This window comes from Scyliorhinus canicula, chromosome 15 (assembly GCF_902713615.1).
Source record: "Scyliorhinus canicula chromosome 15, sScyCan1.1, whole genome shotgun sequence".
Taxonomy (NCBI): domain Eukaryota; kingdom Metazoa; phylum Chordata; class Chondrichthyes; order Carcharhiniformes; family Scyliorhinidae; genus Scyliorhinus; species Scyliorhinus canicula.
Window position 1 is genome coordinate 62,738,671 of NC_052160.1, and position 22,702 is coordinate 62,761,372.

The following is a 22,702-nucleotide window of genomic DNA, read 5'->3' on the forward strand; positions in this document are numbered from 1 at the left end:
CGCCTGCAAACTTAGATACATTGCACTTGGTCCCCAACTCCAAATTATCTATGTAAATTGTGAACAATTGTGGGCCCAAAACTGATCCCTGAGGGACACCACTAGCTACTGATTGCCAAGCAGAGAAACACCCATTAATCCCCACTCTTTGCTTTCTATTAGTTAACCAATCCTCTATCCATGCTACTACTTTACCCTTAATGCAGCAACCTTTTGTGTGGCACCTTGTCAAAAGCTTTCTGGAAATCCAGATATACCACATCCATTGGCTCCCCGTTATCTACTGCACCGGTAATGTCCTCAAAAAATTCCACTAAATTATTTAGGCACAACCTGCTCTTGATGAACCCATGCTGTGTCTGCCCAATGGGACAATTTCCATCCAGATGCCTCGCTATTTCTTCCTTGATGATAGATTCCAGCATCTTCCCTACTACCGATATCCCAGGGCATAGATGCTTCAAGAGGGATAGAGAGGGAGGTAGAAGGGGTGGAGGAGTTGCATTACTCGTCAGAGATGATATCACAGCTGTGATTAAGGAGGGCATGATGGAGGATTCGAGCACTGAGGCAATATGGGTGGAGCTGAGAAATAGGAAGGGTGCAGTAACATTTTTGGGACTTTACTACAGGCCTCCCAAAAGCGAGCATGAAGTAGAGGTACAAATATGCAGACAGATTATAGAAAAATGTAGGAGCAATAGGGTGGTTGTGATGGGAGATTTTAACTTCCCCAACATTGAATGGGATCCGTGTAGTGTTGGAGGCGTAGATGGAGCAGAGTTTGTAAGGAGCATCCAGGAGAGTTTTTTAGAGCAGTATGTAAATAGTCCAACTCGGGAAGGGGCCATACTGGACCTGGTATTGGGGAATAATCCCGGCAAGGTGGTTGATGTTTCAGTCGGTGATTACTTTGGGAATAGCGATCACAATTCCGTAAGTTTGAGAATACTCATGGACAAGGACAAGAGGGGTCCGAAAGGAAGAGTACTAAATTGGGGAAAGGCAGAGTATAACAAAATTCGGCAGGAGCTAGGGAATGTGGATTGGGAGCAGCTGTTTAAGGGTAAATCCACATTTGAAATGTGGAAGTCTTTTAAGGAAAGGTTGATTAGAGTGCAGGACAGACATGTTCCTGTGAAAATGAAAGATAGAAATGGCAAGATTAGGGAACCATGGATGACGGGTGAAATAGTGAGACTAGCTAAGATGATAAAGGAAGCATCCATAGGATCGAGGCAACTCAAAACTGATGAAGCTTTGGAGGAATATCGGGAAAGTAGGACGAATCTCAAACGTGCAATAAAGAGGGCTAAAAGGGGCCATGAAATATCTTTGGCTAACAGGGTTAAGGAAAATCCCAAAGCATTTTATTCGTATGTAAGGAGCAAGAGGGTAACTAGAGAAAGGATTGGCCCACTTAAAGACAAAAGAGGGAATTTATGCGTGGACTCCGAGGAAATGGGTGAGATTCTTAATGAGTACTTTGCATCGGTATTCACAAAGAAGAGGGACAAGACGGATGTTGAGGCTAGGGATGGATGTTTAAATACTCTCGGTCAAGTTGTCATATGGAAGGGGGAAGTTTTGGGTATTCTAAAAGACATTAAGGTGGACAAGTCCCCAGGACCGGATGGGATCTATCCCAGGTTACTGAGAGAAGCGAGGGTCGAAATAGCTGGGGCCTTAACAGATATCTTTGTAGCATCCTTGAGCACGGGTGAGGTCCCGGAGGACTGGAGAATTGCTAATGTTGTCCCTTTGTTTAAGAAGGGTAGCAGGGATAATCCAGGGAATTATAGACCTGTGAGCTTGACGTCAGTGGTAGGCAAACTGTTGGAGAAGATACTGAGGGATAGGATCTATTCACATCTGGAAGAAAATAGACTTATCAGTGATAGGCAGCATGGTTTTGTGCAGGGAAGGTCATGTCTTACAAACCTAATAGAATTCTTTGAGGAAGTGACAAAGTTAATTGATGAGGGAAGGGCTGTAGATGTTGTATACATGGACTTTAGTAAGGCGTTTGATAAGGTTTCCCATGGCAGGTTGATGGAAAAAGTGAAGTCGTATGGTGTTCAGGGTGTACTAGCTAGATGGATAAAGAACTGGCTGGGCAACAGGAGACAGAGAGTAGTGGTGGAAGGGAGTGTCTCAAAATGGAGAAGGGTGACTAGTGGTGTTCCACAGGGATCCGTGCTCGGACCACTGTTGTTTGTGATCTACTTAAATGACCTGGAGGAAGGTATAGGTGGTCTGATTAGCAAGTTTGCAGATGATACTAAGATTGGTGGAGTTGCAGATAGCGAGGAGGACTGTCAGAAAATACAACAAAATATAGATAGATTGGAGAGTTGGGTAGAGAAATGGCAGATGGAGTTCAATCTAGGCAAATGCGAGGTGATGCATTTTGGAAGATCAAATTCAAGAGCGGACTATATGGTCAATGGAAGGGTCTTGGGGAAAATTGATGTGCAGAGAGATCTGGGAGTTCAGGTCCATTGTACCCTGAAGGTGGCAACGCAGGTTGATAGAGTGGTCAAGAAGGCATACAGCATGCTTGCCTTCATCGGACGGGGTATTGAGTACACAAGTTGGCAGGTCATGTTACAGTTGTATAGGACTTTGGTTCGGCCACATTTGTAATACTGCGTGCAGTTCTGATCGCCACTTTACCAGAAGGATGTGGATGCCTTGGAGAGGGTGCAGAGGAGGTTCACCAGGATGTTGCCTGGTATGGAGGGTGCTAGCTATAAAGAAAGGTTGAGTAGATTAGGATTGTTTTCGTTGGAAAGACGGAGGTTGAGGGGGGACCTGATTGAGGTCTACAAAATTATGAGAGGTATGGACAGGGTGGACAGCAACAAGCTTTTCCCAAGAGTGGGGGTGTCAGTTACAAGGGGTCACGATTTCAAGGTGAGAGGGGGAAAGTTTAAGGGAGATGTGAGTGGAAAGTTTTTTACGCAGAGGGTGGTGGGTGCCTGGAACGCTTTACCAGCGGAGGTGGTAGAGGCGGGCACGATAGCATCATTTAAGAAGCATCTAGACAGGTATATGAATGGGCGGGAACAGAGGGAAGTAGACCTTGGAAAATAGGAGACAGGTTTAGATAAAGGATCTGGATCGGCGCAGGCTGGGAGGGCTGAAGTGCCTGTTCCTGTGCTGTAATTTTCTTTGTTCTTTGTTCTCTTTGTTCTTTGTACCGAAGTTAGGATAACTGGCCTATAATTACCCGCTATCTGCCTCCCTCCTTTTTTAAAACGTGGTGTCACGTTTGCTAATTTCCAATCCATTAGGACCACCCCAGAGTCTAGTGAATTTTTGTAAATTATCACTAGTGCATTTGCAATTTCCCTAGCCATCTCTTTTAGCACACTGGGATGCATTCCATCAGGGCCAGGAGACTTGTCTACCTTTAACCCCATTAGCTTGCCCATCACTACCTCCTTAGTGATAACAATCATCTCAAGGTTCTCATCTGTCATAGCCTCATTTCCATCAGTCACTGGCATGTTATTTGTGTCTTCCACTGTAAAGACTGACCCAAAAAACCTGTTCACTTCCTCATCTCCCATTATTAAATCTCCCTTCTCATCCTCTAAAGGACCAATATTTACCTTCGCCCCTTTATTCGTTTTATATATTTGTAGAAACTTTTACTATCTGCTTTTATGTTCTGACCAAGTTTCCTCTCGTAATCTATCTTACTCTTCTTTATAGCATTTTTAGTAGCTTTCTGTCGCCCCCTAAAGATTTCCCAGTCCTCCAGTCTCTCACTAATCTTTGCCACTTTGTATGCTTTTCCCTCCAATTTGATACTCTCCCTTATTTCCTTAGATATCCACAGGCAATTTTCCCTTTTTCTACCGTCCTTCCTTTTTGTTGGTATAAACCTTTGCTGAGCACTGTGAAAAATCGCTTGGAAGGTTCTCCACTGTTCCTCAACTGTTTCACCATAAAGTCTTTACCCTGCACATCTTTGGGTTGTGGGGATGAAACCCACATAAACATGGGGAGAATGTGCAAACTCCACAGGGACAGTGACCCAGGGCTGCGATCGAACCTGGGAACCCGGCACCATGAGGCAGCAGTACTAACCACTGCGCTAACGTGCTGCCCCGTTCAATTGAAACATGAGCATTAATTCACAGGTCAGTTGAAAGATCAGACCAGATGTGGCGCTTTGTCCTGGTCTGATTATTTTGTGTAAAAGCAGTCTGTAATTATTGTGAATATTAATGATTTAAATGTTTTTGCTCCACAGGCTGCCATGTTCTTTGAGAGTGTGGTCAGAAACAGCAACAATTTTTCAAGGTAAAACTTTTTTTTTTGCTGTACATCAGGTTCTCTGACAATTTTTTCTGCCTGTCTATGTCATCATCTGTATAAATTAGTCTTCTTTGAACCTTGATATATATAACCTGTTGAGTAAAAATATTTTTCCTGAGAAACTGTGATTTCGTTAATTTAAGCCAGTTATTAAACCTATTGTGAATGGATGATTTTACTCAGAGCAATGTTACCAACTGAATATTTTACTCAGTGCAATGATTTCTTCTGGGTCCCATCATAGGGAACTGTTATTGGTCAATATTTGATCTGATTATCTTTCGAGGCAAACTGTTCTTTCATACCAGTCCCAATCCATATACACAACTTGTACAAAATATAACCTGGAATTATTACATTGACCTGGATGATTTGACCCATACGTGGACTATATTTTGATAGATATAGGATAGTACTAATGTTAAAACCCTTGTTCCTCAGTTCCTCAGCATTAGAAGAAAGTGAGATGTTTTAAAATGATGTAATGATGCCATTATTTGTTTCAGATTTTCACCTTCTGTCCTTCAAGGCTTCAGTTGTGGTGCAGTGAAGGACCTGGAATTTTCTACATTTCTTCAACTACTGCAAGCAATGAAGGGTAAAGGGGCAGTGTTTGACGAAAGTCAGGTGAGGTCTTTCACAACAATCACATTGGAGGAAAAATAGACGCTGGATTCTCTGTTTGGGAGACTGTTCTTGCCTGGAGCTGAATTGCGCTAGTTTTATTTCATAGAATTTACAGTGCAGAAGGAGGCCATTCGGCCCATCGAGTCTACACCGGCTCTTGGAAAGAGCACCCAACCCAAGGTCAACACCTCCACCCTATCCTCATAACCCAGTAACCCCACCCAACACTAAGGGCAATTCTAGACACTAAGGGTAATTTATCATGGCCAATCCACCTAATCTGCACATCTTTGTGACTATGGGAGGAAACCGGAGCACCCGGAGGAAACCCACGCACACACGGGGAGGATGTGCAGACTCCGCACAGACAGTGACCCAAGCCGGAATCGAACCTGGGACCCTGGAGCTGTGAAGCGATTGTGCTATCCACAATGCTACCGTGCTGCCCACCTGTAATGATCCCCTTGCGGCCGTAAAGCGGGATGCAATTCAGTACTGCATGACATGCAAATTAATGCATGGTGTGGAATACGAGATTTCTCAGGGAATCACACTATCGGGTCGCCATCTTGTACGGGGTGGCCTAATTGCGAGGTCTGGCGGACAGCAGCCTCCCTCCACACGCAAATCAGCCAACATTCAATTCCCCTCCCCGCACAGCAATTCGGCCCCGACCCCACCACCACCACACGGCTGTCTCTCACCCCTGCATTATATGGGAGCCCCTCTATCCACACGTCCGGAGGTGACCCCTCCCCCCACGCTCCAGGCACCCCTGTGGGGGAGCCCCCCTATTACAGGGGTAACTGGGAGGGGTTCTCCTAATTAAAGGGATACCCCCATTGGGATCCCCCCTATTCCAGGGTTACCTGTGCGGTGACCGCTATTACAGGGGTACCTGTGGGGGAGCCCCCCTATTACAGGGGTAACTCTGGGGAGGGGGTCTCCTAATTACAGGGATACCCCCACTGGGATCCCCCCTATTCCAGGATTACCTGTGTGGTGACCGCTATTACAGGAGTGCCTGTGGGGGAGTCCCCATATTACAGGGGTACCTCTGGAGAGGATCTCCCAATTACAGGGGGACATGTGGGATGATCCCTCTATTATAGGGAGACCCCGGGGTCCGCCTATTACAGGTATGCCTGTGCAGTGCCCCCCATTGCAGGATACATGTGGGGAGGCCCCAATTGTGGCATTCCTGTCGGGAGTCCACCTCTGACAGGTGTCCATCTAGAGGTCTCCCAATCACAGGGGCTTCTGTGGGGGGGGGGGTCTCCCTATCACAGGGGTCTCTGTGGGTGGAGTCTCCCTATCACACGGTCCCTGTGTGGGGGGGGGCGGGGGGGGGTCTCCCTCACAGGGGTCCCTGTGGGGTTCTACCAATCACAGGGGTACCTGGGAGCAGGCGGGGCAGGTCACGGTGTACTTTGGGGGTAGGCAGTGGTTGGGGGGATGGGGAATGAGGGCGTTTGGGCCTCCATTGCCTGGCATGGTCTCTACCATTGTAGTCCTGACATCCAGACCTCGCGGTGGATCAATGGGGCAACAATTCCCCGCTTGGACCACGGTGAGATCCACCATGGCAGGTTCACAATTGTAGAAACCACAAGTGAACCTCACCCACGTGATTTCCGGCCGTGAGAACCAGGGGAATCGTGAGGACGAAGCATAATGCAGCATGGCCTCTAAAGGGATGCAAATGGGTCATGACGACGCGTTCAATTTGTTTACGTGCTCCTGCTGGCGTGCGGTGAGGAAGTCTTTCACGTCGCTAGCAGGTCTTGAAGCATGGCGTTCAGGCGCCGATCACAATTTTGCCCTGACGCCCAATTCCTGGTTCCATTGGGGACAAATGCCGTGCATCCAATGGACGGAGAATCCCGCCCAGAATATATTCATGTAAAAAGTTATGCAAAGTAATTCTCATATATGGAAAGTTGTGTTGGATTCAATACCTCCAGAATCCAATTCATGTCATTTCTTCAAATCCAAACTATTATTGCTAGGAGCACCAATTTATTAAGTCTACCGTACAATGTCAGAACAATAACCACAGATAATAAAGCAGACATGATCCCCTTGACCAAATAACTGATTGGTCACAACTTGTAGCATCAACCTCCGAGAAAACTACCATCTAACCAACTTCTAGCAAAACAAAACTCAAGAAGTACTGAATATCGTTAGCTGTAATAAGTCCATGGAGGCAGTAGTCCCTTCACCAGAATCCCTTTTATTAACATACCAACAGTAGTAAGACCGTGTGCATTCAGCTTGCTGTCTACATTGGGAGTCCAGAGGCTCTGACACTCCCTGTTTTATACAGAGAAGTGGTTCCCTGATTGGGCCACAAATCTCTTATTGCAATTGGCCAATCTCAAGGGACCTGTCTTAGTCATGACATTCGCGAATGCAGGTTGTTGTGTTCTCAACATTGTATTTTGTTATGGGAGCGGTGCTTTCAGAACCCCAAAATGTATCATGGAGTTCAACCAACCCCCACCTTTAATGGATTGTTGCTTTTGAAGCACACGGCTTGTTTCCCAGGTGTAGTATTCCAATTATGGACACGTGGTTTTTAAAACAAAACAATGTTTATTCCATGAACTCAAATTAACATTTTAAATAAACATTGGATCTCTAACACCCCTTACTTCAAAGGTAACCCCCGAAAATAATACAACATTACCCAATCCTGCAAACTGTTCCTTTACACATCCAAAAGACTTAACAAATCCTTCAAACAGAAGCACATTAGATTTATATTCAATACTGAGACCTTTTTACAATTCCGATTTCACCAAAGGATTAAGAGATAGTCCTTCATGGCAGAGATCACCAGCAATGCAGCTCATAGCCACACCCAGGTTTTCTTCAAAGTGAAACTAAAACTGAGTACTAACTCCACCATCTCTGACATCACTATTTTCTTAAAGGTACATTGCTTGAACATCCATTTCTTAAAGGTACTCTCACATGACAATTTACAACTTCTTTTTTCAGCTGAGCTGCATGTCTGCTAGGCTACCTGCGAATGGAACTTCATTGGCCATAGAGACCTTCCCTGTGGACGTTCTGCTGTTCTTAAAGTATGTTATATTTCCTTGCAATTCTCCTCCATTGTTTTGTTGAACAAAGTTTTGATGATGGTGATCTCCATTTTTGCAATGGTGATTGAGTGTTGCCGTAGGGATGGAGCTGGGTCTCATTGATCAAAAGTAAAATTGTTTACTTCTGGCGTGACATCAGAAAATATGATGAGTTGAACTTATTTGGCAATGCTTTAGACCACTTATCAATAGCATGAAGTTTCCTCATGTCCTGGAGCTTTGTAGAATTATGAATTCACTGAGCCTCTTGAACATTGTCTGATAAATAACTTTTCCAATGAACCAGGAGGAAAAACATTTGTAATTATTTTGAATTGATTCAACAGCATCGGATTTTAATTGAAGTATTTGACAGTTTTGAGGTAAATGTAATCCATAAATTAACATTGCAAAATGAGAGACTGTAAAGGCAGTTTTATGGATGTGACCGTTATCCTCAGTGTCCAACTTTAGGGGAAGGAAGAATCTGGAATCTTGCACTGAGTTGATAAGGTTCCCCACGGTTGGCTATTGCAGAAAATACGGAGGCTGGGGATTGAGGGTGATTTAGAGATGTGGATCAGAAATTGGCTAGTTGAAAGAAGACAGAGAGTGGTAGTTGATGGGAAATGTTCAGAATGGAGTTCAGTTACGAGTGGCATACCACAAGGATCTGTTCTGGGGCCGTTGCTGTTTGTCATTTTTATAAATGACCTAGAGGAGGGCGCAGAAGGATGGGTGAGTAAATTTGCAGACGACACTAAAGTCGGTGGAGTTGTAGACAGTGCGGAAGGATGTTGCAGGTTACAGAGGGACATAGATAAGCTGCAGAGCTGGGCTGAGAGGTGGCAAATGGAGTTTAATGTGGAGAAGTGTGAGGTGATTCACTTTGGAAAGAATAACAGGAATAAGGAATATTTGGCTAATGGTAAAATTCTTGGTAGTGTGGATGAGCAGAGGGATCTCGGTGTCCATGTACATAGATCCCTGAAAGTTGCCACCCAGGTTGATAGGGTTGTGAAGAAGGCCTATGGTGTGTTGGCCTTTATTGGTAGAGGGATTGAGTTCCGGAGCCATGAGGTCATGATGCAGCTGTACCAAACTCTGGTACGGCCGCATTTGGAGTATTGCGTACAGTTCTGGTCGCCTCATTATAGGAAGGACGTGGAAGCTTTGGAACGGGTGCAGAGGAGATTTACCAGGATGTTGCCTGGTATGGAGGGAAAATCTTATGAGGAAAGGCTGATGGACTTGAGGTTGTTTTCGTTAGAGAGAAGAAGGTTAAGAGGTGACTTAATAGAGGCATACAAAATGATCAGAGGGTTAGATAGGGTGGACAGCGAGAGCCTTCTCCCGCGGATGGAGGTGGCTAGCACGAGGGGACATAGCCTTAAATTGAGGGGTAATAGATATAGGACCAAGGTCAGAGGTGGGTTTTTTACGCAAAGAGTGGTGAGGCCGTGGAATGCCCTACCTGCAACAGTAGTGAACTCGCCAACATTGAGGGCATTTAAAAATTTATTGGATAAGCATATGGATGATAAGGGCATAGTGTAGGTTAGATGGCCTTTAGTTTTTTTTTCCATGTCGGTGCAACATCGAGGGCCGAAGGGCCTGTACTGCGCTGTATCGTTCTATGTTCTATGTTCTATGAGTGTGTGCAGGTATCTGAAAATGGATATCTTTGAGAAATCACCAATTGAGCTGTTCATTCTCCTTCATGTAATCTGAACATAGTTCCTGTTTCCCTTTTCAGCTCTGCACAGTTCAGGAGATCCTCCAACTGCCGTGAATTCTTCAAATTAGTTGGAAAGTCAAACATCAATGTCTTACGAAAAGGATCAGCAAGAAGACAAAATCTGTTAAACGATGCCAGGATCTGTTTGGTAAGGATAAAACAGTGGATCGGTCCAAGCTAAGCATTAATATAGTCAGCATTCTTGCTGGTACTGATGAAAGTCAGTTTCACATTGTGGTAATGTCAGGTAATGAGGAATGTTTCAACATTTGGGCAGCACAGTAGCATTGTGGATAGCACAATCGCTTCACAGCTCCAGGGTCCCAGGTTCGATTCACGGCTTGGGTCACTGTCAGTGCGGAGTCTGCACGTTCTCCCTGTGTGTGCGTGGATTTCCTCCGGGTGCTCCGGTTTCCTTCCACAGTCCAAAGATGTGCAGGTTAGGTGGATTGGCCATGCTAAATTGCTCTTAGTGTTGGGTGGGGCTACTTGGTTATGGGGATAGGGTGGAGGTGTGGGCTTGGGTTGGGGCTCTTTCCAAGAGCCAGTGCAGTCTTGATGGGCCGAATGGCCTCCTTCTGCACTGTAAATTCTATGAGAGTGATTGGTGAGAGCAGTTCTTCAAGAAACAGTTTAATAACCTACATGAAGCACACAGAGCTGGCTTGATTGTTTTCCCTGTGTGCTTCGAGGAGTATGAGCTTCCCTGCCAACTATGGGGCCATTACCATGTGGTCAACCAGATAGGAACAGACCGAGAGAGTGAGGCAACCTGGCAAAGTCTAACTGGGCCCCTTTATAAATAGTAAGTATTTTAAATAAATGTCTTCTTTATGCTGCTCGTCTGACTCCTCTCATATTTATTAAACCAGCACTTGAGTGAAGCTGAAAGAATAATGATGGTCACAATAAATCTCTGACAACTCACTTCACAGATGCCCATTCTATTTGATTGCTGATCTTTCATCATTCTGTTCAGTAAAGCTTTCAGAATCGTCAGTATTCAGCTTTATGAGTTCTGACCATGAGTGCATTGGTTAGTGCAGGGGTTCTCAAACTGCAGTCTTGGGCGGTCTGTGGCATTTGAAAAATTTGGAAATTGCTGCACATCTGCTGGTGTCTGGAGAAGTTAGCCTCTGATTATATGGGTGTGGACAGTGGAAAGGGAGAGAAGGCCTTGGAGCAGATCTCAGAGTGAACACTACGGAGTGGGAGTCCAGAATGAGCCTTGGAGTGGAGCGCAGGCCTTAGAGTGGGGGCCGTTTTTCGCTGGCATAGGAGGGCGGAGGGGCCTTCCAGCACTGCATTTATCGTGGAGGACCATACAGTAGGGCCCTCAGACCGCAAATGATCCAGTGCGGGCCTCAGAGCAGGGGTCCAAGGGTATCTCAGAGTGAGAGAAAATGTGTGTGTGTGTATGTGCGTTGGAGGATAGTAGAGACTGCAGCTAACTTTGTTGCTGAATTGCGCCAGCTTTCTTAACATTGTAAATTTGGGCAGTTTAGGAAGACATGCTTCAGGCTAGATTTGTTTGTAGCATTCAGTGGCATTTTTATGAGAAAATCCACACTTAGTTTCAAGAAAGATGTCAAAATTTCTCAGGGCATGGAAATAGCTGCCAATAATGCAAAAGATGTTCAGAAAGCCAATTGCGGCGTGCAGGCGGGTGCACTGCATCAAGTAAAGAAAGAAGCTGCAAGGAAAATACTTGAAGTGACTGATGACTGAGATGACTGAGACACCAACAGTGTCTTTGGATGTGTTTTTGTGAAACTGGAGTCAGTTAACAACATTGATGAGTTCACCAATGTGCTCCGAGATGCAGGTGAATATGAGGAGCTTGAACTAATTCGAGCCACCATTTGCAAACTCTGTAAACAGGAAATTGAAGCTGGTCCATTGAGACAAACCAATTTCATAGTTGAACACCGCAAAGTGAAAGAACAGCCAGCACTTCCCATCTGGACACTGCACAACAGACAACATGGTCAAGCAAGGACATACCCACCAAACACAAGGGGAACATTTTTCAAAGATGAGCAGGGGAGACTGAGGACTTGTAGCAGAGACGAAGGATCCAAGACGTTGAGATCCAGAAGTGCAGCAACCAGAATAAGCCTGATGAAATTGCTTCCGATTTGGTGGTTGTTCATGATCCACTGAAGAAAGTTGATGGCCGTTCAGTGAAACCTCTTTGAGTATCTCAACAGAGGGCAGAATAATCTCGTTTGGACTGTTGCTCGTCTAGCGCCGATTCTGAATGTGGCAAAGATTCCAATGCAAGTATGACAGCTGACTGTTCCGAGGCACATTAGAAAAATATTGGGCAGAACCTCTGGTGGCAGCCATGGAGTGAGCGATCGCATATTTGGTGGCTCCCGCTCAAGGTGGATTTTCTTTTGTCTTTTCCCTGCCCGAGTGGCAAACTATTTGAGGGCAAAAGGTACAGGTGTATCTGGGAAAGGTGATACTCCTCTGGCCTGGCTTCTGAATGAAATGAAAAATTAAATGAAAATCGCTTATTTTCACAAGTGGGCTTCAAATAAAGTTACTGTGAAAATCCCCCAGTCGCCACATTCCGGCGTCTGTTCGGGGAGGCTGGTACGGGAATCCGCAGATGGATCCACAGAGAAAGAGTAATGCAAGAAGGAAAGAGCTGCGGGAGCAGGAGAGTCTTCGAGGTACACCACAGGAAAAGATGGTGGATGACAAGGGTCAGTGGTCAGCGGAGTAGTTGGTGAAGTACTTGAACAACAAGTCGTTGCAACAGAGGAAGGAGGCCTTGAGAGATCTAGTGAAGGTGGTGGAACTGCTGAGACTTGGGATCAAGCAAGTGGAGCAGAGGCTGGAGCCCCAGGGCCTGGCGATCCAGAAAGTGGAGGAGGCAGTGGGGGAGCACGAAGAGCAATTGGCCTCATTGGTTTCTGAAATGTGAATTATGCAGGAGAACCAGAAGGGATGCCGGTGCTTCTGGTAAATGTCTATGCCTCAAATTGGGATGATCTGGACTTAATGAGGCGGATGTCAGGGAGCATTCCGGACTTGGATTTTCATCGGTTGATTAAGGAGGGAGGGGAGGATGTTAATACAGTCATTGATCCGAGCTTGAACCGGTTGGGTCCTAAGTCGTTAAGGGTGCCTGCAATGGTGAAGGAGCTGAGGGAGTTTATGGAGCACAAGGATGCGGGGGTTGGACGCGTGGAGATTTGAGAGACCGAGGGCGAAGGTGTTTTCATACTTATCTCATGCACATGGTGTATACCCGGATTGATATTTTCCTGTTGGATAAGACGTTGTTGGCGGGGGTGGCCGTCTCGTAGTATTTGGCGATTACGGTTTCCGACCACGCACCACTCTGGGTGGATTTGCGAGTGGCCCATGGGGGGGGGGGGGGGGGGGGGAGGGGTGTACAAAGCGCCCGCAGTGGATGTTGGATGCGGTTTTAAGGTGCGATGAGGAGGTGTGTGAGGGCAGCCATTTGTGAATACGTGGAGCTGAACGACACGAGAGGAGGTCATGGCCGGCACGCTTTGGGAGGCACTCAAGGCGGAAGTCACGGGGATGTTCGTATCAATTTGGGCGCATTGAAGAAGATGAAGTGGGAGGAGAGAGCAAGACTGGTGGATGGAATTTTGAGGATGGACAAGAGACACTGTGAGGCGAGACTGTTGAGGGAGAGGCAAAGGCTCCAGATGGATTTTGGGCTAGTTTCTAAGGGAAGGCAATGGGGCAGCTCTGGAGGGTCAGAGGGGCAGTGTATGAGCATGGGGAAAAGGCAAGCAGGATGTTGACTCATCAGTTGAGAATGCAGGAGATGGCGAGGGAGATTAACAAAGTCAGGGATGATAAAGATAAGGTGGTGATGGACCCGGAGGAAGTGAATGGGGTGTTGGAAGCGTCTTATTGGAGTCCCACGCCAGGGAGGAGGGGATGTGACAGTTCCTGGGTTGGACTTCCCTAAAATGGAGGAGGGGCTGGTTCAGGACCTGGGGGCCCCAATTGGGCTGAAGGAGCTGAGGGAGATTATGGGGATGATACAGGCAGCGAGGGCCCCGGGGCCGGACAGGTTCCCGGGAGAGTTTTCACTATTACACATTGACACCAAGTCGTTGGCGAATGTGTTGGTGTTGCGAATCGAGGACTGAGTGCCGGGAGTGAAAGGCGAAGACTAAACGGGTTTTGTGAAGGGGAGGCAGCTGTTGGTGAATGTGAGAAGGCCACTCAATGTAATCACAATGCATTCGGAGAGGCAGGAGGTGGAGGTAGTGGTCGCGACGAACGCGGAGAAGGCATTTGATCAAGTGGAATGGTCATTTTTGTTGGAGGTGCTGGGGCGGTCCGGGTTCGGGCAGGGGTTTGTAGATTGGGCTTGGCTGCTACATAAGGCGCCAGTTGCGAGCTTGCAGAGGAACCTAGTAAGTGGGGTACTTTGGGTTGCATCGTGGGAAGAGGTAGGGGTATTCGCACTCCCCATTGCTCTTTGCCTTGCCGACAGAGTCGTTGGCAATGGCGCTTAGTGCAATCCCTGAAGAGGGATTGAACCAATTGTGGAGGGGGTCGTGCACAGGGTTTCATTGTATGCGGACGATCCGGGCAGCATCGAGGGGATCATGGCGCTCCAACTTGCTCAATAGCATCGTCGAGCTGGAGTTCATTCTCCCTCAACAATATCTCCCGAACTTTGTCATTACAAATCCCAAACATGATTTGATCGCGATCATTGATGCTTGCAAAGTTGCAAAATGTTATGCCTGCGCGTTTAACCTCAAGTCTGTTGAGAAGCTGTGGAATGATTCACCTGCCTGCTGTGTACGCATGCGAACAATATACTGCTCGAACGTTTCATTTTTTTCCGGTGATCGATCAAACTTTTTCACAACTTCATGAAAGTTTTTCTTTATCAGCTTCACTATTGAACACAAACGTGTTAAAGATTTCTATCGCCTGTGGACCTGCTATAGTGCGCAACAATTCTACATTCATTAGGCTGTGCTTGAAGATCCAGAGCTGCCACGTAGAGTGTGAATTGCTGTTTAAAAGTGCGCCAATTTGCATCTACTTACCAGTGAGTCAAAGCTGGTGTGGCATCTTCAGACCTTCCATCCTGGACTTCGATACCTAGTTGTGCATTGATTGAGATTTTCCAGTGCTCTATGAGGTTAGGAGAAATTATTTTTCTTCTGTTACTGTTGTCTTTTTGGATCTTCAAAACCAACCCTGGTATCTTGTTAGATCTTCAAAGCCAGTCCAGATACCATTTTATATCTTCAAGGTTTATCTTCAAGGTTGATCCTGCTCCCATGTTACGTTCTGGTGCTTGGACAGTAGGAATCGTGCACTAGAGAACGTCTAGTTCTTGACTCGTTAAATGTTAATTTTTTAACAATTACCTAGGTTAGATAAACATGAGAAAGTGATCAAAAACTACTAACTATTATAAATTCTCTAAGATTATCAAATTATCAAATATGACTATCCACTACGACGACTCTCTCCAGACTCCCTGAGGTAACAGTGTCACATGATTGTTCTCTACTGTCACCTGCTGGTTGGAGGTCATGTACATTACTATTTACATGATTGCTTATGCATATCATCACATTTCTATCTTTAAGGAGGATTAAAATGTTATGGGGGTAAAGTGTTAATAATATGCATCTTCTTATTTAAATCCATTTATGATATCGTCAATAAATGCTGTGCCGATGTTAATTGTTGTTACCTCTGTATATTTGTATTTAACCGCCGTTAGTTCTAATTCTATTCAGTTACTGTTATTTCGATGTTTAACTAGCTGCACCCATTTTTGAGTCCACGCTGTATTTTAAACTTTGCTATTGATACATTTTAAAGAAGATTAACATTCACAATGCGTTTCGACTAATTTTGTCTGGTCAAGTTACCACAGTGTTGAAGTATTTTGTGATTTATACTGCCTGTGAGGTAGGCTGAGTTAAGGTTCAAGGACTTCTTGAAGGTGAATGTCTGCAAATGTGGCATATATGAATGGAAAAAATAAAATGAAAGCCTACTTCCTTGCAAACACTCTGAAAAGCCATGCAGGTGTGCAATCTACTCTGTAGCCACATTGGAGCATGCAACAGATCACGCTGTGCATGCAAAAACCAGATGGTTTAAGATATTGAAGGGTAACCAGCGGCGATATCTCTCACATTACTGTTGTGTTATGCTGCTTTGTGCAGCATAATCTGCTTCCTTGATGTATGTTTTGACAAAGGAAGCTCCAGACTATGAATGAGTCCAACTTGTTTATTGAGCTATTAACACAGTTCTTCAATGAGTTTGACTCTCTGCTAATCTAGCTGTAGTAACTCAGTCTATTTTTACCAGCCTGCTCTAAGCCACGTGCTGGGTGTGATGCTGTTGACCAACCTGATGTACTCTCTAGATGTGTCTGTGGAAAGAGGCAGAGCATGTGTGCCCTGTCCTTTTATATGGGTTGTGAAGTGCCCCTTTGTGGCAATGCCAACTCTGGGTATCCTGTATCCTGATTACCCATTGGTTGTGTCCTGTTGTAATGCCATTGGCTGTATGTCTGCATGTCATGACATCTCTGGTGCTCCCTCTAGTGGTTACTTAGTTGCAGTGTATTTACATCAACCCCTTGTGTATATACAGTGATGCATATCACCACACTTACCAGCCACATATACAGTAAACTGCTTCCAAATGAAAATCATTGTCATGATAAAAATATAAACTTTCTAATTGTTTTTTTAAAGTATTGAAATGGACCCATTCTTTGAGAGACCCAGACGGTATTAATAGATTTCTAAAGCTTGCTTCACTGACTTGCTTAGCTCCTGTTGCATCTGATGTTATCTTAAAACTGGCAGGCACCAAAATATTTATTTCCAGAATTTCAGTTTTGCGCCTTGTACTGAAAAGCTGTCAGTTAGTCTTGAGGCAATGAACACAACATAATCCAATCTGCCACTTGGTGATGTATTGTGGAGGTTCAGCCTTCTGCACACAAAAGAACAGTAAACATATTCTACTGCTGAATTAATATTGCTCGTTTTGCCAATACTCAGGGAATTTACAGCAGGAATCTGACAATGGAGAGTGTGACAATCCTGGGTAGATTGGTATGTGACCTTGACGGATCCATCATCACAGCATCTGATATTTCCATTTTGGATGCATTGAAGACCTGCAACTCGTACAGTGAGGATCAGAAGCGAGCCATTGAAGCTCGACTAAATAGTAGAGTCAGCAAATATGGGTGAGTGTTCACTGTTCACATAATTCCATATAATTTTAACCTGAGTTGCTTACTTTTATGCTTGTAATGTTATGAATTTCTAACACGAATGTTGATTCTTGGTGGGGTTTTCGAGTCCCTCACCCCGGGACTGGAGGTTCCCAACTAAGGTCAAGGGTTCTTTTGGATGTCCATGAAATCTCCGTCCAGCCATGGTGATTCTCTCGCCAGAATGGACTGGAAGATTCTTCTACTGTCTTTGCAACAATCCACATGCACACCCAAATAGAAGCAGGTGGATTGGGATATAAATGGAGTCTAGTTGCAAACCTGGTATGATGCAGCAAAGGAAGATGTGTGCAGGCTTTGGAAGCATAGGTGACCATGAAACTATGCTTCCTAAAGCTTTCGACCACTGGGACTTCCCTCACCTCCTCAAGTTGGGGATAGTTGCAGACTAATTGAGAGGTTGATCACATTGAATCGGAAATATTTCAGTTACCGTCATATCTAGTGATTCCTATAGTCCAAAGCAATATCAGTAATGTATTCCCTAACTCAAGAGTTTCATCTTTGCCTGTAGTATTCCTTCATCATGGTCATCAGCTACAATACAAGATCTTGGGAATCTGCCCTTGACTTTGACCTACACATGGAGTCAAGTCACAAAGGTATGCTGTATCTGATTAAAAATCGATTTAGATAGCTGAATTTGTAAATCACCGAACCAATTTTTTTGGCGCGAGTAGAATAGAATCACTTAGAGCATTTTATTAAGAAACGTAAAATGACTGAAATCCTAAGTGAGGAAATAATAGTTTCAATTTTTAATGAATCAAAATATTGGCTCATACATAAAAATTAATTCTGTTTGAAACCACTATGACATGTGTGGTGAACTTTGTTAACGTGTACAATGATTTTGGACAGTTTGTGACTGAGCTGTCACCTGGTTAGATACTTTGTTTGAATCTTGTGTCAGGGGATCCAGAATCGGTAGTAAATATGCCTTGGTTTCTCATCAATTTACATTTCATTACAACCTGCAGCAGTTGTTTGGAACGCTTGTAGAGCTGCCTTTAGGTTTGCTTATGTGCTTTTTCTTGTATCATTACACTGGAAGCTTCAATTCAAAACTTTGTGCTGATATGTCAACATTCCCATCATCTTGTAGCCACTACTGATTTGCTTTGGCACAATTGTGTTTTGGCAAAGATTTTTTCACAGGGGCAGCACGGTGGCGCAGTGGGTAACACTGCAGTCTCACGGCGCCGAGGTCCCAGGTTTGATCCTGGCTCTGGGTCACTGTCCGTGTGGAGTTTGCACATGCTCCGTGTGTTTGCGTGGGTTTCGCCCCCACACCCAAAGATGTGCAGGGTAGGTGGATTGGCCACGTTAAATTGTCCCTTAATTCGAAAAATGAATTGAGTACTCTAAATTTTAAAAACAGATTTTCACCATAGAAGAACATTTTAGAACATAGAACATACAGTGCAGAAGTAGGCCATTTGGCCCACCGAGACTGCACCGACTCACTTAAGCCCTCACTTCCACCCTATTCCCGTAACCCCATCTAACCTTTTTTTTGGTCACCAAGGGCAATTTATCATTGCCAACCCACCTCACCTGCACGTCTTTGGACTGTGGGAGGAAACCGGAGCACCCGGAGGAAACCCACGCAGCCACGGGGAGAATGTGCAGACTCCGCACAGACAGTGACCCAGCAAGGAATCGAACCTGGGACCCTGGTGCTGTGAAGCCACTAGTGCTACCGTGCTGCCAAGATGTTCTTGCAGACGTTACTGCTGGTGGCCCAGGAAGCATGAAGTGTATTTTTTATGCATTGCATTTTGTCCCATGCAGGTTGTCCTGATTGAAGCTCTTCCAAAGTTTATCAAGAAAACAAAACGTTTGAGGCCCCCCAATGATGTTCTGATATTCATAAATCAACTTAATTTGCGAATTACATCAAACAATACGATAAGTATGTAATCAGAATAAATATTAAAGAAATGTGTGTAGATGATATCTTGTTTCCAAGAGGAAGGACTTGTCTTTCATGAAAATTCTGCAGCCTCAGTTCATGAGCATTAAATGGAACAAGGGGATGTAATGGGCTTTCAATCCATTTGATTGTTCAATATACATTTGAACAATGGGACATGTCTTTGATGTTTAAGATCGGACTGCAACATTTCGTACACACACAAACTTATCTGCTGTTCATGGAGTAGAAGGTCTCAACATGACACAACAATTTGTATGCAACTGACAATAAGTTACAATGCAGAGCATGTTTATGGAGAACATCCATGTAATTGTGAGTTAAGAGTTCTCCTGTCATCAGGTGACATAAAAAGTAACCTGTAGTTACTTTCGCTGTGGATAATGAGAAAAAAGCCCTTTATCAACTGCAGCGTTGATCAGTGTCCTTTTTCAGTCAATAATCCATAAATTGCCTTATTAAAGAGTGAAATTGGGGAGCGGCCCTGCTGGCTCAGTGGTCAACAGGGCAGCTGGTGGGCTTGCTGAATGGGGAGTTCACCATGCAACGCAAGGGGAATCTGGAGTTCCTGGCCTGGGCGGTGGATCCGATTAAGGCGGTGATCAACCGCCTGGAGACGAGGCTGTAGACCCAGGGTCAGGCAATTCAGAAGATGAAGGAGGTGGCGGGGGAACACGAGGAACAGCTCACCTCGATGGCAGCGGAGATGGGGCTGTAGCAGGATCAGCAGAGGCGGCTCCATGAGAAAGTCGAGGACCTGGAGAACCAGTTCCACGGGCAGAACATTAGGGTCGTGGGCCTACTGGAGGGAAGTGAGGGAGCTGACGCCGGCGGTATGTGGGGAGGATGCTGGAGAAGCTGCTGGGGGAGGGAGCATTTGCACATCCTCTGGAAGTGGATCGAGAGCATAGTGCGCTAATGAGGATGTCCCAGGGGAACGAGCTGCCAAGGACGATGATAGTGCGATTGCACTGTTTTCTGAACAAGGAGCGGATCTTGATGTGGGCCGAGCAGACTAGGCACTGCACCTGGAAGGGCAGTAAACTTTGAGCATATCAGAACCTGGTGCAGAGCTGGCCAAGAGGAGTGTGAGCTTCATAAGGCCAAGGCGGCCCTCTTCAAGAAGTGGGTGAAGTTTGGGATGCTCTATCTGACAGGTTTGTGGGTGACCTCTGATAGCTGGGAACAATACTGGCAGAAGGAGGACATTCAACGTTGGTGGAGATGCTTTGGCGCTGTGTTTAATTTGTTTTTGGGGCCATTGCTTTGCTTCAGGTTTGTTTCTGTTCTTTTTTGGAAGATGGGGGTTGATCTGTTCGATTGGGCTTGGGAAGGGGTTGTTCTTGTTTGCACTAGCGGGTTGTCGGACGGGGGGGCGGCAGGGTAATCAGTGGGGGGTTGGATACTGAGCGCCATGGACGGGGGCTGCCAGGCTATCTGGACGGGCTAGTTCACGGAAGCGCAGTTGGGGATGAGCAGAAGGTTTGTGAGGGGATGGGGTAGGGGTTATTGTTTGGAGATTTGGTGGGGGGTGGGGGATGTACTGCTGACAGGGGAAGGGCTTCAAAAAGGTAACAGGAGGAGGATCGATAACGGTGGGCACCCGAGGGCGGGCCTAGGGACGTGTGGTACGTGGGCTGGAGGCTGGCCCAATAGGGGCTATGGTTGATTGGCAAAGGGAGGGTAGGGTTCTCCCCCGACCAGGCTGATTCAATGGAACGTGCGAGGGTTGAATGGCCCGTGTGTTCGCTCATTTAACAATTTGAAGACGGATGTGACCATGCTGCAGGAGACTCACCTGAAGTTGTGGGACCAGACTACACTGAGGAAGGGATGGGTCGGGCAAGTATTTCACTCTGGATTGGACTCTAAAATGAAGGGGGTGTCGATTTTGATCAATAAGCGGATGGCATTTGAAGTGGGAAGTAAAGTGACGGACTCTGGGGAGGTATGTTATGGTGAGCGGTAAACTGGAGGGGATGTCGGTGTGTCAGTAAATATTTATGCCCCGACCTGGAACAACATCGAGTTTATTAGGCGGACTCTGGGGAGGATCACCGACCTGGACTCCCATCAGTTAATTGTGGGGGGAAGAGAGACTTTAATCCGGTTCTGGATCCAAGACTAGACTGGTCAATCTCGAGGTCGGGGAGGGTGTCGGCAACAGTTAAGGGACTCTGGGGATTAATAGAGCACATGGGGAGGTGGATCTGTGGAGATTTGGGAGACCGAGGGCGAAAGAATTTTCATTCTTCTCCCATGTGCACACGGTGTGCACCCGAATATACTTTTTGTGTTTGATAAGACGTTGTTGGTGGGGGTGGTTAATGTTGAGTATTTGGCAGTAGTGGTGTTGGACCATGCCCCGCACTGGGTGGACCGACAGGTGAGCAAAGGGGGGGCCCAGCTCCTGCAATGGAGGCTGGATGTGGAGCTGTTGGCGGAGGAAGATGTGTGTGTGCGGGTGAGGAAGGCCCCGGGGATATGTGGAGGTTAATGATATGGGGGAGGTTTCGGCATGGGAAGCACTGAAGGCAATGGTCAGGAGGGAGTTTAATTCGATTTGGGCACAGATGGAGAAAGCGTAAGCGGGCGGAGATAGGAAGGCTCGTGGAGGAAATCCCGCAGGTGGACAGGAGGTATACGGACGCCCCAGAGGCAAGGCTGCTGAAGGAGCGGCAGAAGCTGCAGATGTAGTTTGGGTTATTATCTACGGGAAAGGCGGTGGGGCAGTTGAGAAGGGTGAGAGGGGTGGTGTATTAGTATGGGGAGAAGATGAGCAGGATGTCGCGAGGAGGCAGCGAGGGAGATTGGGAAAGTGAAGGACACGGGTGGGAGGGTGGCCTTGGACCCGAGAGGGGTAAATGAGTTATTTAATGACTTCTTTAGCAAGCTGTATGAGTCAGAACTCCCAGCTGGGGTGGAAGGGGTGAGGCGGTTTCTAGAGGGGTTGGAGTTCCCGAAGGCAGATGAGGTATTGATGGAAAGCCAAATTAGGCTGGTAGAAGTAGTGGAGGGGCGGATGTGATGCAATCGGGCAAGGCCCCGGGTCTGGATGGGTAGAATTTTGCAAGAAGTTCTCGGGGGCATTGGGACCGCTGCTGGCAAGGGCTTTTAATGAGGCAAAGGAGCTGGGAGTACTACCCTTGACGTTGTCACAGCGATGTTCTCTCATTTTAAAGTGGGATAAAGACACTGAACAATGTGGGCCAGATAGACCGATTTCCCTGCTAAATGCAGATACCAAACTATTGGCTAAGATCTTGGCCTTGAGGATTGAAGATTGTGAGCCAGAGGTAATAGTGGAGAACCAGATGGCATCCGTGAAGGGGAGGCATCTGGCGGCCAACAGCATGATGCCTCGAGAGGGGCGAGAGGTAGAGATGGGGATTGCCATGGACGCAGAGAAGGCCTTTGATCGAGGGAGTGGGAATACCTAAGGGAGACCCTGGGGCGGTTTGTGTTTGGATAGAGATTTGTGGACTGGGTCCGGTTGTTGAATCAGGCACTGGTGGCGAGTGTCAGGATGAATTGGGTGAGTTCAGACTATTTCAGGCTGCACCAGGAGACAAGGCAGGGGTGCCCAATTTCCCCACTGCTGCATGCCCTGACTATAGAGACATTGGCAATGGCACTGAGAGCGTCGAGGGTCTGGCAGTGGATAGTGGAGCACAGTGTTTCGCTTT

At 46.3% G+C, this 22,702-nt stretch overlaps 1 protein-coding gene across 1 annotated transcript in view; it reads left to right on the forward strand.

The window, feature by feature from the left end:
• LOC119978154 overlaps positions 1-22,702 on the forward strand; it is a 512,568-nt gene that overhangs the window by 172,416 nt on the left and 317,450 nt on the right. Inside the window, exons 35-41 of the mRNA XM_038819593.1 lie at positions 4,265-4,314; positions 4,836-4,956; positions 7,963-8,048; positions 9,805-9,934; positions 16,842-17,032; positions 17,595-17,682; positions 18,875-18,995. Coding sequence (XP_038675521.1) covers positions 4,265-4,314; positions 4,836-4,956; positions 7,963-8,048; positions 9,805-9,934; positions 16,842-17,032; positions 17,595-17,682; positions 18,875-18,995 — 787 coding nt within the window. The remainder of the gene's footprint in view (positions 1-4,264; positions 4,315-4,835; positions 4,957-7,962; positions 8,049-9,804; positions 9,935-16,841; positions 17,033-17,594; positions 17,683-18,874; positions 18,996-22,702) is intronic.